This window comes from Pristis pectinata, chromosome 8, assembly GCF_009764475.1.
Source record: "Pristis pectinata isolate sPriPec2 chromosome 8, sPriPec2.1.pri, whole genome shotgun sequence".
Classification (NCBI taxonomy): domain Eukaryota; kingdom Metazoa; phylum Chordata; class Chondrichthyes; order Rhinopristiformes; family Pristidae; genus Pristis; species Pristis pectinata.
In genome coordinates, this window is record NC_067412.1 from 25,172,104 (window position 1) to 25,190,419 (window position 18,316).

General features: G+C 38.5%; 1 protein-coding gene across 1 annotated transcript in view; it reads right to left on the reverse strand.

Annotated features, from left to right (window-relative positions):
* The window catches only part of card11 (caspase recruitment domain family, member 11), a 212,752-nt gene that overhangs the window by 39,439 nt on the left and 154,997 nt on the right, over nt 1-18,316 (reverse strand). Inside the window, exons 11-15 of the mRNA XM_052021291.1 lie at nt 14,345-14,424; nt 10,736-10,848; nt 6,043-6,110; nt 4,199-4,331; nt 2,612-2,813 (exon numbers count right to left, since the gene is read on the reverse strand). Coding sequence (XP_051877251.1) covers nt 2,612-2,813; nt 4,199-4,331; nt 6,043-6,110; nt 10,736-10,848; nt 14,345-14,424 — 596 coding nt within the window. The remainder of the gene's footprint in view (nt 1-2,611; nt 2,814-4,198; nt 4,332-6,042; nt 6,111-10,735; nt 10,849-14,344; nt 14,425-18,316) is intronic.

Here is an 18,316-nt window from a genome sequence, read left to right on the forward strand (position 1 = left end):
TTCTGAGTATCAAACTTGCGGTAGCTGTGGACCATCATTTTTCTCAGTCCCCACAAAGGCTAACCCCAAGATAAAGAAGTTTTAGAGGGACTCAATTCACTTTCATCCTTATGTTTAAGAAAATCTACAGGTCTTTACAAAGGCAGTGTGATCCATTGTTGCTATGGCAATATATATTAAAGGTACAGTTGCCTTAATTTCTCAAAGGGGCATTACCCAAGACTAGCAAACTGTACAGAAGGATTGACTGGAACCTGAGTTTTAATTCCACAGATAAGACTTTCAACCTCTTAAAAAAAAACACAAGTATCACCTACCCTATCTTGAATCCTGTCATTCAAGATTAATTAAGGCCTATTTGCAAATCCCTAAGTATACAAGTATCTTTGCTAAAAGTTAATTCCCATCTAATTAATAATTCTAAAGTGAGCTAGAGATAAAATATTTATACTATTAACAATCTTTCTGAAATATAATTGTGTACTCCAAATGAGAAACATCGTAAATCTGATTGGCATGCACAGGATTTTAAGGGTACAGATGAACATACCACATCTAATCATAAACTCTACAACAACTAGGATATAGACTCAAACCTAAAAGAGTGAAAGTGAGTCGAAAAGTTGTATTTATCTATTTATGTAGAAAGTGGGGGAGGACCAAGATTAGGGGCCATAACTAAAATACAGTAATTCCCAATTCCAATCAGAATTTTGGGAGAAATGTCTTTACCCTGAAGTGCTTAGAACAATGATGTAGATGTCTTTTTATGAGGGAGACCAGGCTGACAAACCAAATCACTTCTGAGATCTGTATCACATGAATTGGGAAGTCCCATATTTCCTGAGAGGTTCCTGCCATTATTGTGACCTAACTTTGGACTTCTCAGAGTTCAGTGGCAGCGCAATGTCCGGCAGTTTCCCACCACTTGTGCTGAGATTCTGCCCCGTGAACCTGTGCCAGTTTAGACTAGTTGCATGTTCTGAGACTCCATTTAGGAGCAGTTCTGAGGGAGAAAGATACATTTGGAGTAATTTACATTTTTTAATTAATGAATGCATTTGATTGTGTTTACTGTTTACATTTTTAACTTCTAATTTACATTTTTAATATTTTTAGCAGTATGAGTAATTTTAATAGTTTTTTGAATCTTTTTCAATGTTTGTGAATTTCAAAGTTTTTTATGTTTTGACAACCGGTAAAACTGAAGGCATGTTCAAGCAGCTGTCAAAGTATTTGTTGCCAATTAAAGCAGGAAGACCCTGAACTTCGCAAGATCTCACCAATCAGGAACTGGTTTCAGGGACCATGATGTTGCTGTGGATTTGTGCAGGTGAAGAGAGTAGTAGGTGTAGGCAGCTGGAAAGAAATACTCTTTGATTTAGATATGACCCATGGGCCTTACGTTTTGCACCATTCAGTGAGGACATGGAACTTTCTACAATAGAGAGCACTTCAAGCGAATAACATGGTTGCATTTAAGGAGAATGTAAATAAGACCAGGAGAGGAAGGAGTATAAAGTTCTGCCAATGGATTTAGTTGAAGATGGATAGGTGAAGATTGTTGTGATCACATGGTCCAAGTTATCTCTATCTCTGCTGTACATTTTAAGTAATTCCTTTTCAGCTAGTTGAATCATGTGGAAAGGATTATTAGGGAATGTAGTGTAGGCAGTATTGTTGAGACATTAAAGCCAGCATTGTTTCAGTGAAAACAATCCAGGACTAAAATGACTTTGCCATCTTTCCATTTACTAGCAAGCACTTCATGTCATCAGGATGTCCCAGTGCACTTCACATATAATGAATTACCTTAGAATCATGGTCACTGTTGTGAGGCAGGTAAACACAGTAGTGAATTTGTGAGCAGCAAGATAAATGGAGTGATGAGAATTTCTAAGAACTACTGATGTTCTTTAGAAATATAAGAGACAAGTAGATTTAATCTCAAAAGACTGACCCTCTTGTGTTGGAGAATTCCTCTAGTACCACGCTGAAACATTGGTCCAGAGTAGCTATTCAAGTACTTCATTCAACAATGAGGTGATTTACAGGAAAAATGTGCAAACCATTGAGCCAGGCTGACACCTTAAAGTTCCCATATATGGGTAGAATTTGGATTAGTTTTAGACAAAGGATAATTCCAGCTTGTTTCAATATCTGAAATGCTTTCTAGATGAAAGAGCTCCAGCCCACATTATGCAAATCTCAGTTTTGTCAGTTTGCTTCAATATAAATGGTACATTTCAATTTACAATTGTTAATGAACTGATACTGGATTGTGTATAATCAATCTGATACTGGATTGAGTATAATTAATCTTATATCATAATATACCCATCAGCAAAGATGCAACAGCATGAGAATAAGCATTTCCCTATTGTTTCAGAGAACTCAGGAACATCCAGTCATCCGTATAGTTTTCAAAATGCACTCATATTTTCCATTTCCAAAGCAATCATTGTTCTAAACATTAACACAGGTGTGAATTAGCATTTACATCAATCAATTCCTTCTCTGTTTCAGCCACTAGAGTGCCATTGGACTGTGTTACAACCAATATAGTTCAAAGCCTGCCTCTTCTCCAATTGTTCAGCATAATGATTCCTACCAAGATCATCTGGTACCCTTCTTTCAGTCCTGCCTTCTCTGCAGCAGAAGCTGGCTGTACTGACTGGATGAAAAGACCTCTCTCATTTCCACCGACAAAAGAGATTTCTGACACCAAGTTGTCACCGTTGAGTGTTGTATGCAGCATTTGTTTCAGAGGGTTACTGATCTGAGAGGCGGAGGTTACAGATGGACGAAAAGGTCTACAAAGATATATTGTGAAAAAGAGAAAATAATTAACCTTTTATATTTCTCAGAGTATTTTGAATGCAGACCATAGATCAGATGTTTCTCAGATTGCCTCTTCTGGGAACTTGTAAACTAATAACATTGGGTTATCTATTTTATACATTATCAAATAAAATTCCAATCTCTTCTACTGATTTACATAGAAATTCATGGTAACGATGGCAGGAGCTGGAAATTTATCACAAGGCAAATAATGGGCAATACAGAATTGGCAGTCAATTGAACACCTCACCTGACTTTCCATACTGTGACTTGAAGCTAAGCATCTGACTAATTAGCAAGTTTATTGTCTCACTGAAATAATGGCATTTCCAACAAAGCATTAGCACTTTAATGATACAACAGTCCTAATCATTTTGACATGGATAGAGTAATAATACTGCCAAATGAGCCTGACTTGTTACATCACAGATGTAGCTTCCATGAATGAATTTGCCCATTTCTGATATAATGGGGTAGATCTTGACAATGAACAATAGCAAAGAATGGGTAACAACAATTAGGTTTACATCTTTCCTTCATATTTATAGTGAGCTCAATGGAAGTAAACATTGGGAGAAATTTGGAAGAGATTAAAAATCGCTGATTCACAAACACACACTATCACACATTATCATTATTGTACAAAGTCAAAGTTATTTCTCGTGAATTTAATCAGTTCTCAACCAACACACGAGGGAGATCTGAATTATTGAACTGGATCTTGCTGGAAAGATAATTATAAATGACTGTCAATCAACCTCTCTGGTTTAAACAAATTAAACAGTTGTTCTTTTCCATTCAGGTAATAAATTATTGTCGGTTTTTTTTAATGTCAATTTTTAATTTTTTTTCTCTCTTTCCCGCTCTTTATTTCTCTTTCTGTCCCTTATTTGATTCTAATTCACACTATTTCTTTAAGGTTGGTCTTTCCTTTTTCTTAGTCTGATTGGGTGAGGAGATGGACTCATCACCCTATTGTTCATCAAGGTCACAGATGACCTGTTGCCTCTATTGCCCCATTATCATCTTACAATTCTAACAAGTTACAGTATGGTGGAAATATTTTTGAACTGAGATATGTAGAAACATTTCTAACTAATGATGTATACTGCAAGATACACTGCACCAGCAAATTCTGGCTTGGAATATATTATTCTATTAAAAATGGACCAATAATTGGGAGGTATTGTCAACAACTGTACAGTATAAACAAAGCTGCTGTTCTTGCTAAACAGGAAAATAAGTGGGGAAAATGAAAATAAAAAAGCAATGATGTTTATAGCCAAAGTAGAGTGTTGCAGTGTTGTGTAGCTATGCTCAGAATACTTATGAAAACTCATTACTTATTAACCCTTACCTCTCCAAGGAGAATTTTCTGAATATAGAGTTCACATGATCCAATTCACACGCATCTAATGCTTCAGATTGATAGGATGATGATGATGAATGGACAGATGGTGGTCCATAAGAAGTCCTCTCCTGATATTCATCTGGTTCACATAATAGACCAATTAGTAGTTGCAAGCATACGTTGATTTTGCAGAAGTCAGTTGACATCATTGGAATGTATGAGCAGGAAGAGGTCATTTAGCCCCCAAGACCTTGTTCCACATTAAATTATATAATGGTTGATCCGTACTTTAACTGTGTCATTACTTATCCTTGCCTAACTAAAATTTCTCAGTCTCAGTTTTGACCTCCCAGATCCTTGACTTCCTGACCAACAGACTGCAATCAGTAAGGATAGGCGACAACACCTCCTCCTTAACACCTGTGACCCACAAGGCTGTGTTCTCAGACCCTCTACTATCCTCTCTCTGTGTGGGCAAATTTTGCTCTAGCCCCATTTATAAGTTTGCAGATGACACTACCGTAGAGGGCTGGACCTCAAACAATGATGAGATAGGGTAAAGGAAGGAGATACAGAGTCTAGTGGCATGGTGTCAAGACAACAACCTTTCCCTCAATGTCAGCAAAATGAAGGAGCTGGTCATTGACTTCAGGAAACGGGATGGAGTACATACGCTTGACTGTATCAATGGTATTGAGGTGAAGATGGTTGAGAGCTTCAAGTTCCTGGTTGTAAATATTACCAGCAATTTGCTCTGGTCCAGCCACATTGATGCCATGGCCAAGAAAGCACAACAATGCCTCTACTTCCTCAGAAGGCTAAAGAAATTCAGTATGTCCCCGCCGACTTCTATTGATTTTTTTTTAACAGATGCACCATAGAAAGCATCCTATCCGGATGCATCATAGCTTGGTATGACAACTGCTCTGTCCAAGACTGCAAGAAATTGCAGTGAATTGAGAATGCAGCCTAGTGCATCATGCAAACCAATCTCCCCTCCATTGACTCTGCCTACATTTCCCACTACAGCAGGAAAGCAGCCAACATAATCAAGGACCCCTCCCACCCAGGTTGTTCTTACTTCTCCCCTCTCCCATTGGGCAGAAGATACAAAAGCTTGAAAGCACATACACCAGAGTCAAGGACAGCTTCTATCCCACTGTTATTAGACTCTTGAGTGAACCTCTCATATGCTAAAGATGAATTCTTGATCTGCCTCTTTGTAGCCCTTGTATTTTATCTGCACTCTGTAGCTGCTGCACTATATTTGCATTCTGTTTTCTTCTGTGTATGGCATGACCTGCCTGGATAGCACGCAAAAGTTTTTCACTCATACACGTGACAATAGTAAACCAATAAATCAATAAACCAGCTTTTGAGGGAGAGAGTTCCACAGTACTATAATCCTTTTCATAAAGAAGTGCTTCCTCATATCACCGCAATATCCTGGCTCAAATTTTGAGGCTGTTCTAGACTTCACTATAAGACAAACTAATTTCTCTGTATCTATTTTAATACCTTCCTTAATTATTGTAAGGAACAACATTACATCAGTCTTTTGTATTTGAGGAAATACAAGGTCAGTCCATGGTATTGGTCTGGTAAAACAGAGTTGCCCCCTTTGAAGGCCTAAATATATTTTCAGGTGTGCAGTAACCAAAAGTAAGTATAGCACTCGAAGTAGGATCTATATGGAGATTTATATAACTGCTATATAACCTTTATTTAACCTGAATCCCTCCGAGCATGTAGATCATGTATGTCCTCTTCACCTTCAATCCATTATCAATGTCTGACATTAATAGTCTGCACCTCTCTAATCAGAACATTTGGAACCGAACACAACTCACCATCTGTTTCTGTTTGGTTGGTATCAAAGTTATAACAGCAGATGCTATCATTGTCCTCCTCTGTTATACTGTCAGAAACCAAAATAATACGTGACATGTGAGAAAATATAAGAAAACTGAGAGCCATCAGTACCACAGACATTACCATTGTTATATTATATTGACAACATCACAACAAAAGCAATCATTAGTGTAAAGGTCAAAGTTACCAGTTCTCTAGGAATTAACCAGCAGAAACCATTCCCTCATTAGCCCCTCCCTGCACCTGCGCCACACTCCTTCCCTGATTACAGGTCAAATTTAAGGTACATTAGCATGTTGTTTTGGCCCTTTCATCAACAAAGCATTCATGTAGTCTCAGTCTGAAAGTGGTTTAGGTATTCTTGCCACAATGTGCATACCCACAACTGACACATCATTATTGCACTAACATTAAAGATCTCCTCACAGAATTTGATCAATCAACTGATGTCTAGACTGTAGAGACAATCAAGAAACTGAAAGAATACACTGACTGAATCCAAGATTTTCTTTGGAAACAGAAAGTATGCTTATTCTTTTCTATCATTTAACCAAGAATGCAAGATCCCAAAATAGAATTTGATTAATGCTAATACTAATTAATAATAAAAATACTAATTAGTAAGATCCAAAAAAAAGCAGCGACAATCATTGAAGCACAGTTACCCTGATCAGATTATAAAAGTTGTACATATCTGTAAGAGGATGAGTCCCAACTTAGAGCGTCACAGAAAACTTGAGTTTTGCTTTCACAGTTTATGAGGTCAGCCAGTGCTCTCAGCTGGGTCACTGCCTTACACTGCTGATGACAGCCATCCAGCAATGCACTTATATCTACATAGCCAAGGCAAGCCCATTCATATTTCCCTGAGACAGCAGCATTTCAAAGCAGAGCCGTCTGCAAATGCCAACAATGTCACTTGACAGCTGATTTAATTAAGCTATCACAATATTTTGCCAAATGCTTCTTATGGAGTAAATGTAAAGAGAACATTGTATATTTACAGATTTCTTTTCCAATGACAGTAGTTGTGATGGAGTGACAGACAGACCATCAATCAGACTACCTCTGGTCAGAAGATGTGACATTTCCAATTATTGTCTTAATTAATGGTTTGGGAACCAGAAAAGCTGGAGGAATATCTTGCTGCCACTCACTGTCAAGGTTAACACATTACTAATGAACACTGAGAGACACTGGAGGATGCGTAGTGTCCATTAGATTAAGCCTCAGCAAGGAGGGAAGGCAAAGAGGGAATAAATAAACATTAAACAAAAACCCTGCATATTTTCATTTTTAATTAACAATATGAATCAGTACTAAAAGCAAATGCTTTCCGCTACGTTCCTAGTCTACCTTTCTCAGATAGCATGGAAACAAATGTGTAGATATTAACAATGGGGACAGAACCACAAATTAGTTCCCATATTCTATATATACCAAGTGGCAGAACCAGTGCTGGGAAATAGGGTAAAAACTTCAACAATCACCTTGCTAGCTCAGCTCTGAAGATCGTTCTTTATTTTGCTCCAAGGAATCCTTGCCACCTATATCTGGCCTCCAGTTAAATTACAACTTGCAATTCTGTTCAGTTGTCAGCTTGACTCTTAGATCAGTATGGCTGCATTTCCCAGCTCAGTTTCTTGAAATTTTTTTAAAAATTTAAAAAAATTTTATTTACAGCAATGGTAACAGGCCCTTCCGGCCCAACGAATCGCGCCGCCCATTTTTCCTGCCATTTCCTGCCACTCTTGTTAAATCTCACGTTTGCCAGATGTCGACTGTTCATTTCCCTCCATAGATGCTGCCTGACCTGCTGAGTTCCTCCAGCGTTTTATGTGTTGCCCTCACCATACCTACCCTCTCACTATCCCCATCCCCCTTCCCAAGCACCAAGCCTTAGCTTTGCCACAGCTTAAGTTGCCTGACTATGCTTATAGGATTTAATGGCCTGAGATGAAGATATTTACATGAAAAGCTAAAGCATTAAACATTCATGAACTTAGTGTGGGATATGACATGAAAGGATGAAACTTGCCTTTGGTTGCTAGTGCTAAACGTGTGGATGAACGAATACAGGCAGTCCCCAGGTTACAACAGGGTTCAGTTCCTTGTAACTGTTTGGAATCTGAATTTTTTGCAAGTCAGAAATGAACAAAAGGTGTGTGGGAGAGGATCACAGAACCAGCTGTGAAGGGAGAGTGAGCAGGCATGGGAAGAGCAGCCGCCAGCTGGCCTCACTGAATCAGTGAATGAATGAGTGAGTCTGCTTGGCTGGACCCAGATCACAATTGTTGAAGCATGTGGGGGGGGGGGGGGGGGGGGGTGTGTGTGTATTAAATAAGGCATGCGGAAATGCCCCATTCCCACTCGGCTGAAGATGCCTGTAGCCTTGCCGCAGCGGGTAAATCCATCCCTATACAAACCTCAGAAGATCCGGGCACAGTGCTCAACCCACTAATTCCCACTGAAAATATTGCCTCAGTCTCGGCAGCAAGCGGTCAAGTTCCGATCTCACTGGTTAACTCCAAATCTCTTGATTGGCCTCACACTCAACGGTGAAGCTCTGCTATAAAGTTAGGAAAGCTTGACCTGCTTCAAAAATTATTTAAAAATTCAATGGAAAATTTTTGTTAAGTTGAAAATTCGTAAGTCAGCTCAATCATATGTACGTGTGTCCATAAGTGGGATGTTCATAACCCAGGGAGGGCCTACATTGGTTCCACCCATTAACTCAATAGATTTTGGGGAAACTCCATTAACTTCAAGGATATCAAAAATATAATGAAGTAAATGCAACACATTACATTCACGTGCATTTAGTGCTAATGACCAAAGATAAATTTCTCCCCAAGTGGTGCTTACAAACATTTGTATAGGCAATTCAGATAACAAAAGTGGGACAGTCACATGAAAAAATTACCTGTATTTCTTCAAATATGCACAAAGCAAAAGGGGGAGGGGGTAAAATGGAAACAACTGATAATGAGATGGTCACAAAAAATATATAGCAATGACTAGAAATAAAATATCACAGCTTGTTTTAAAAGGTATGAAGTGGAGCAGTGATTTAATATATTGTTCTTTTCACCCTGGGAATTTGTTAGGATAATCTGCTACCTGCCTGGGTTCTGTTTGAACAAAGCATGGACAGTCCCAGCTAAACTGCATGTTACACAAGCCCACCACAGTTCTGAATTGGTGTTATCAGACTTATTCTGCACAAGGGTGCTGTACTGCAATAGGAAAGGTAATACATCTGACTTTAGGTGAAAGATACATTTGTTGGAGCTGAGTAAAAGAGCAATAATCTGCACCAGACTACGCTGGACACAACTTTGGACAGTATGATCCTGACATTGGAAAACAAAGAAGGATGATATTTTCCATTTCCTGGCTTTGTTAATTGCAACATTCATTAAAACATATTAAAATATATTACATTATAAGTGGACAGAAATAAATGAGGAATTCTATTTTTTCAATATTTTAGAGTTGGCAATCAAATAGACATACCGTAGCTTAGTGGTGGGAACAACGAAAGACAAAATAATGCAAATTAATACAGACTTTCAACAGGAAATATATTCTAACCTGACAGTGAAATTCAGTTTCTCCATGAAGTGTCCTGGTGCATCAAATTTAAAATAACATCAAATGCCCGCAGTTAACACGCATTTAAACAATAAGTAAAAAGGTGAATTAAGACATACTTTCAAGTGATAAATCTAAGGGAAAGTGTTGCTATTCCTTCTATGGCTTTTAGTTATGACACTTTATTAATGAGGGTATGTTACTCAGCCAGAATGAAGGGATGCCAATGCTCCCCTGAAGAGCAGTCTTTTGGCAATAACTGCCTGTTAAATCCACTTAGACACTGCTCAAAGCTGAGGGAAAGAATATCCATGCTGCAGGCCAATATCTGCACATTGTCTAATGCTGTCCAGCCATTTGAAAAGAAATAATTGAGTATGCTCAGATAAAGGACCTTGGTGAGGAATGCACAGCACAGCCAGAATTAACAAATTATGAGAAATGAAGAAATCAAGAAGTCAGCATTATGCTTGAAATTAAAATTGTTGGGCTGTAGGCAGAAGAATTAACAAAGTTGAGGGGTTGTGGTGTGGAGGGGAGAAGTTCCACAATTTTGATAGGGAGTAGAAGGGATGACTGAAGGAAGTGAGAAGTTAAACAGTTACTAGGACCCTTGAAAGAAAAAAATAATATACAATGGTGTGAGGAACCAAACATCAGAGGAGACTGAGGATGAGAAAGAAAGAGTAGATCAAGAAAAATAGAAGTAATTTTAGAAAGACATGAAAACTTCTTGGCACACCACCATTCCTTTAAGATTTGGCACCCTCTACACCATGTGTTTGTGGTCTGACTCATGTCAATCCATGATGTAACGTTGTTGAGTGAGCATGTGTTAGACCTGTAATTAGAATGTTTTGGTGCATATTCAATTTGTTCCCAGCAAAGATATATGAAGCCCATCTTCATTGTGGTAAATAGCTTTCCTTCTGAATATACTATTATCAATTGACTGTGTTCGGCCATACAAAGACTGTGGAACACATGCTCACTTAACAGGGCCAATTTGTACAAAAGAACTGTCAGTATGTGCCAGGATGTCACTAGCCATGTATTTAAAAATGGCATATTTCTTACTTTCTGTGTGGCATCTCCCGATCTTCCTCTCTGGTCCTCCGTAGGATTGAATCATTGCATGGTGGTTCAGGGGTAGTTGACATCACACTGGGAAATCGAGGTCTCAATGTCTGCTATAACACAAAGAACAGAGTCTGGAAACTCTCAGAAATATATAATTATAATAAAGATTCCTTCTGGAAAGCTGCATTGCTTTTTTCTATATTAGATATTAATTCTATTGTTTACATGAGTCAAAGAAAACTTGTTAAAGAGGCTTTCTTTTGAAGTGCTTATTTTTGGCCAGGAGTTGTTCTGGTAGAAGTAACACCAATAACTTGCATTTATTGAATGACTTTAACGTGGCAAAACATCTCTGCAAAATTCAGAGTTAACTCAAACAAATTGAGAAGATTTATGTTTTGATGTGTAGCTGGCTTTTTATCAGTGCATTAGCTAATTTTAGACAGGTTACTATGTGAGCATTACAAATGAACTTGTGTTTCCACAATACTGAGGAAAAAAATAATTAGCTAACCTTCCTGGCTGAGGCCATTATACATTAGCTCCTGCAGCAAGAAGGTGCATAGACATCAGATGTGAACAAAATCATGCTCAGCTCTGATTTTCTGTGACTGTCAACACTGCAAGCAGGGACAATTAAGAAAGGTCATTTGGCTGCGATGATGCTGGTGCAGTGAAAGTGCTGGTTGGACCCAAAGGTAGTATGTCATCATTTTGCACAGTGGCATTGGAACTGCACAATCTCAAAAAAAAATTCAGCCTGAATGTGGATAATGAATTAATTGATTTGAAATTCTGATCACTTCAAGATCTTGATGGAGCAATGTGCTATCAATTGAATGGCCAAATCTTCTCATAACTGAAGTGGAACTAAAAACAAATTTTCTTACACTCGGTACTGTGACTAATGATTTATGTGAGCAATGATCATCAGGCAAAGCAGCTGGCTTCCAGTTTAGTTTGAGATTTCACGGTCTAGGAAATCAATTCAGTAGAAAAAAGGGCACACACACACATTCCTTTCATCAATTCACCGCTTCCAGTCTCTGCACTCTTTGAACTATTTTTCTCCAACTATTAATGCGCCGTGTTTCAAATGATGTTTAAGGTAAATAAAATCACCAGGTAAGACATGAACACTGACCTTATCAGTACAAGAGGACATGAGTAACAGCTGTGATTTAAATTTACACACTCCATATTCCTTGGAGTAAATAAAATTGCTCTATTTGCTTTGCATACTGGTTTCACGTACGCAAAATAGCTTATCAGATTGGTTGCCAAGTGTTTAGTGAAGTCAGCAACATTTAGTTTTTGTCACCAAGACAACAGAAGTGGTTGCATTTTGCTGCTTTTATACATAAGTTCATCTCTCAATCTACCCTTTGCTCAAGACAAAGCATCATACAGATGGATACAGGTCAAAATAGAGATGGAACCAATTTCTGGAGCACACAAGTTAAATATCACTGTGTAGCAACTGTTAATTGCTTGACAGCTTTCATTGTTGCTCATTTTCATGGATTTCATAGACGGAGGATGCTTTCTTGTAATTTACATAAACTGGAACAGAAACTAATAGGCAAGTAACAATAAAAATGTCCTGGGCTTGCTTTATATTGCTTTAGCCTGAGTGTCCTCACACCAAGAATAAGATACTAGGATAATAAGGCCAATTATTCTCAATGATTTTTGAGTATTGAAAACCATCTTGAAAACATGTCTTTTCCTTTACATCTTAACTGCTGAGAAACTATAGCAAATTCTGGATAAATATTATATAAAAAAAGAATATAAATTAATGTAGCACCTTTCATGTGCTCACAAATGTCCCAAAGCTTTTGTTTACAGTCAATGATGTCACTTTTTGACTGTGGTTATCGTTGTAAGGTAAAACCTCTTGTACTAATTTCCCTCACTTTGAACATTAAAGACCATTTTAATAAGTGTGTGCTGTTGTTCTTCATTGTTTGTTCTATTTGGTTCAGTATTGTTTCACTTATTGATGATTGATCAGTAACAATTTGGAATGTCAAGTGAAGAATCTGCTAAAACTGCTTATTTCAACTTCACCCTTGGCTCGTTGAGACTAAGCATACACAAACTTAGACATATTTATTTTAGGAGGTGATTGGCTCTAAATTCTTCTTGATTGCTGGCTTAAGTTTAGTGAGAGATTGAAGGAAATGCTCATTCATATGGTATCTCTGTCACTCATATAATGGAAGGCAAAGCTGAGAATTTCCCCAAGAAAATTTCTGGTGAATGAATTCTTTCTGTAGCTTAGAAATTTTATCTAATTTCATATGTTGTTTTCAGGCTTTCTTCACACACTTGGTTGACTCTAAGTAATCTGATGAGAGACAGACCAAAGGTCCGGACATTGTGAAAAGCTACGAGCTGAAGAAAAGCTGCCAATGAGTTCTTGGTAAAAATGTGCATCGACCTTTAGCTGGCCTCCCCAGGTAAATGTAGAGAAAATGTTGGATGGGTTTTGCTTTGAGGTTTGCACATCGTTCTCTCCTGCAGGTGAAGAAGGGGACATCACATGGGATGGCAAAATTAGCCTTGACCATGCAATCAGAAAAAACCCTGACACTGGACTGTCATGCCTTCAGATTTAGCAAGAAACACAATGTGCATTAATTTTTTATAATGCTTCTGAGACATTCAAAGGCATTCAGTAACATTCAAAAACTTGTATAAACTTAAAGAACATAAAAAATACTTAAAGTACTTATAAAGCATAAAAACATCTTTAAAAAGCCTTAAACATTTTTAATCATTTTAAAAAATGTAAAATAACAAGACATTTGAAATTAAAAAAAAATCTTGGAAGCATTTTTAGAAGTCTTTATAAATTAATAAATCAAAGGAAAGTCTTTTTAAATCAACAAGCTATTACTCAAATCTCACGCAGCTGTTTCTTTCCATTAAAATCAATAGGGAAATACTCCTGGTGCAGATCGTCACATGAAGACTGGGGAAGTACAGGGTTATGAACTCAGTTCTTCACTTCCCCCATTTAACACTGTATTGAATTCAATATTGAATCACAGCCCACAGACCTCTGGTGAATTGCTGACATCAACTTCAGGATTTCTGCATTTGAACACACTTGCAAACACTCCTGAACCTGCTCACAGGTTTAAGGCAATAACAATAGCAAATACCAATAGTTTCACTGTCATTACTCCTGCAAAATCCAATGTTTTCCATTTAGTTTTTTTTTGGATTATTCAGTTGGAAATTTCTTAATTTGCTGTACAGTAATTATGAATGCATTAACACAACAGACAGTTAAAATATGTCTAGAGTGGACAATAAATAGTAGTGAAACAAAAGCAAGCTGCTGGAGGAACTTGGTGAATTGAGCTGCATCTGTTGGGGGGGGTGGGGGGCAGGGGAAATGGAATTGTCAAATGTTTCAGGTCGAAAACCTACATTAGGACAAAACATTGACAATTCCTCTCCCCCCGCCCCCCCACCTCCTGCTCATCATAGATACTGCCTGACCTGTTGAATTCTTCCAGCAGATTGGTTTTTGCTCCAGGTTCCAGCATCTGCAGTCTCTTGTGTCTCCAAGTAGTTGTGAAAGTTACTTACCATTGAACTCAGAGGATCACAGCCATTAATGGAATTAGGAGTTTCCATCTTGATGCTGCTGACATCTGACAAATCTTCATCTAAAAGTATTGGAAGATGGAGAGATGTTAATTCAAATATCAGTAATGTAACTCAATAGGTAATAAAACCATCAGTTAATATGCTGAGAACACAGTGTGTAAAATGCCATGTTTCCTTTCCATCCCAATCTATTATGTCATCACTCTGCCCATTTTGGCAGATACAAAATAAAAATACATTATGAGTGGCATAATACAGTTTGGGAAGATATTTTGCAAGTTATGGCAATGATTTTCATCTCTGTGGGCAGAAAAGCTTTCAGAAAATGGGACTGTTTCCCTCAGGTTACGAAGCAAAACTCATCAACTTTCTACCTTCTGTTACTAACAACATAGAACCAAATAGCTTCCAAGAACAAATGTCATACATGTTTCAATGGTCTCTCCTCAAATTCCAAATCGATTACTGCAGGCTCAGCAAGCTAAAGTATAACTATAACATAATGTTTTCAACTTTTTGTCACAGAGGTTTTGTAGAGTCTCTGAAATAACTGAGGGAGATTACTATCCTTAAGCATATTTTGAAATAGCAAAGGTGAAAGGGGCATAGTCTTTGAAGCTTTAAGAGGCTTTTGGCGAAAGGATTTTTCAAATACTTCTTTCAATGTCATTAATGCATGTTGTAGTATGTCAGTATACAAATGCTAAAAATATTCCCTTTTCTTCTCTCCAAAGCTGGTGCTCTTTTAAAACAGCTCACTCTATAATTAAAATAACCAGCACCAGCCAGTTACTGCATGGACCTTGACTGAACAATCTGTGTTCATTTATTTTCCCACATGTCTCACGGCTCTTTGTAAAAGAATCATCTATTTTGACACTCTAATCTCAGGCTAGCATTGCTATGACTACCATTTAAAATCAGCATGTAAACATCGAATAATTCCAGAGTTGTACATGGTTATGACCGTTGTGAGATCAAATCACAGTACTCTGGAAATTCAGGTGGAGGTTCTTGCTGTCCCACACCTGCCTGTAGCCCACTGGAGCCTGGTGTCTGTCCTTGCCCACTTCTGCCCTTGTGGTTCCAGGATCTGAGGTGGTGCTTAGCATATGGCAGCTGAGGGACCCAATAGCGAGTTCTCCAACTTTGGACAATTAGCCCTTTCTTTCCATTTGTATCTGGATTGGACATTTTTGCCAGCCACCATCCCCCCCTCTCACCCACCCCCCTCCACCACCACCATCTTCTGTCCCATTTTTTCAGTTGTATAGTCTGCCTACCCAGATTTTACAAGATTACACATTCAAAGGTGCTTAACCGGTTCTTAACTGCCACATTGTTTTGCCCTATCAGAGATATTCCCTTCGTTCCACCCATCGCCCTCCCCCATCTTTTCTGTTATCTAGGCTAACTTGTTTCTCTCTTTCTCAGTTCTGATGAAAGATCAAAATTGGCGGAATTGTGGATAGGGAGGAAGGTTGTCGAAGGATACAGCAGGATGAAGACCAGTTGGAAATACGGGCAGAGAAATGGCAGATGGAGCTTAATCCGGACAAGTCTGAGGTGTTGCACTTTGGGAGGTCAAATGCAAGAAGAAGATGTACAGTAAATGGCAAGACCCTTAGAAGCATTGAAGTACAGAGATCTTGAAGTGCAAATCCATAGCTCTCTGAAAGTGGTAACACAAGTAAATAGGGTGGTAAAGAAGGCATATGGTATATTTGCCTTCATTGGTCAGGGCACAGAGTATAAGAGTCAGGAAATCGTTACAGTTGTAATAAAACTTTGGTCAGGCCATATTTGGAGTATTGGGTGCAGTTCTTGTCACTGCATCACAGGAAGGATATGGAGGCTTTGGAGAGGGTGCAGAAGAGGTTCACCAGGATGTTACCTGGGTTAGAGAGTATTAGCTATAAGGAGAGGTTGGACAAACTTGGATTGTTTTCTCTGGAGGTTCAGCAGCTGAAGGGCGACCTGATAGAAGTTTACAAAATTATGAGAGGCATATATAGGACAGATGGTCAGAGTCTTTTTTCCATGGTGGAAATGTCAAATATTAGAGGGCATAGATTTAAGGTGAGAGGGGGAAAGTTTAAAGGAGATGTGTGAGTCAAGCTTATTACACAGAGAGTTGTCAGTGCCTGGAATGCGCTGATAGAGGAGGTGGTGAAAGCAGATATGATAGCAACTTTTAAGAAGTATTTAGACAGGCCCAAGAACAAGCAGGGAATGGAAGGACTAGACCTCGTGCAGGCAGACATGCAATTTAAATTGACATCATGGTCGGCACAGACATCATAGGCTGAAGGGCCTGTTCCTGTGCTGTTCTATGTTCTACGCCTCAGTCCTGAAACATTAACTGTTTCCCTTTCCACAGATGCCTGACCCGCTGAGTTTTTCCAAAAATTTTCTTTTTTTATTGGTGCTTAGCAGTATCCTTATCTTAGAATTCACAGCTCACTCCAAAGTGCCCTGGAGAGGTGTTTGGGTTGCTCCAGTGATCACATTGGGGAGGATCATTTCCTCTAACCTGGTGACACACTGAGCCCAAGATGGCCTGCCTTGTATTTCTCTGAACTTTGCCCAGAACAGCAAAGCAAAAGCATTTTCTTAATTGCTCACTAATTACAGTTCTGGCTGATTTGATCAATGAGTGAATGTGGGGGAGTGTATCTCAGTGTATGGATGTATTTTGAAGTATGATCATGTTATTACAGTATCTGCCTGAGTGAGACTGTGTGCGGCAGCTGAAGTCATGATAATTAATGAGCAAGTTGAACTGTTGGAGTTCTCATTTTGACATATCCTGGGAAGTTAAGGTACTTGTTACAATATTGCTCCATACTGCATAGAGTTTCACTCCTGGTGGAACAGTCAGACATCATCTTCTATGATACTCCCAGCCTTGAAGGCCCTTTGGCTTTCTTGGCGCACTGCATCTCCCTCCTGGAGTAGATTTCATCCATCAGGACCTTTAGACTGTAGCCTGTAAAGCAGAATATGCATCTTTCCGTGTCCTTCCTCTCTGATATCATGAAAGCCATGAAAAGATTTGTTGTTGTGGTGTGGAGAAAATCCCTTTACTTACCGAGGCCCTGACATGCAAACTGTGTGGCTGAGTGCTGACAGCTGTATGAAGTATTGTACAATGCTGCTTTCCTTACATGGGACCTGTATTGCACAGTGATCATAATCTCAAACCACAATCCTAATGTACATGGATGAATCAGTGTGGGAGAGCTGCACCATGATGTTTTAATAATCCAAAAGCAGCACTTATGATTTTTTTGGCACAGATTTCCACCTACATTATGGTGAAGCACTATATAAATGCAGGGATAATTATTTCCTAATAAATTACAGAAACTTAAAAGTTGGTTCAGGTTCTGAAGATTGCATCAGAAAAACAGCAAATTGGTTTCGCCTTGAAGTTTCATTAAACTTCTATTAAAACAGGTTTCTTCAAAACATCGAGAAGTGCAAATAATTATGAGGGAATTCAAGAGAAACGTCTTTACCTAGATCGTGGTAAAGACTGTGGAATAAAAACAGAAAATGCTGGAAACAGTCAGCAGGTCAGTGGAAAGAGAAACAGAATTCACCTTTAAGCGAGATGACCTTTTTGTCAAAAGAGACCAAATAAGAGAGTTTTAAGAAAAATTAAAGAAATAGCTCTTATCTCTTACAATGGAACATATAAAAGCTGTGAAATGCAGGTCAAAACAGTATTAGTGGAAAGAGTAAGATTGAGTTAATATTGCATAGGTGGATAATTTACAGTAGAATTGGCCAGTTCTGATACAAAGAGGAAAAGCAAATTACTCAGAGTTGTCAAATTTGATATTGAGCTCAGAAGTTTGCAACGTGTCCAAAAGGTGCTATGGCCCAGCTTACATAAGGCATCGTTAAAACAGTACTGGAAACCACAGACAGATAGATCAGAATGGG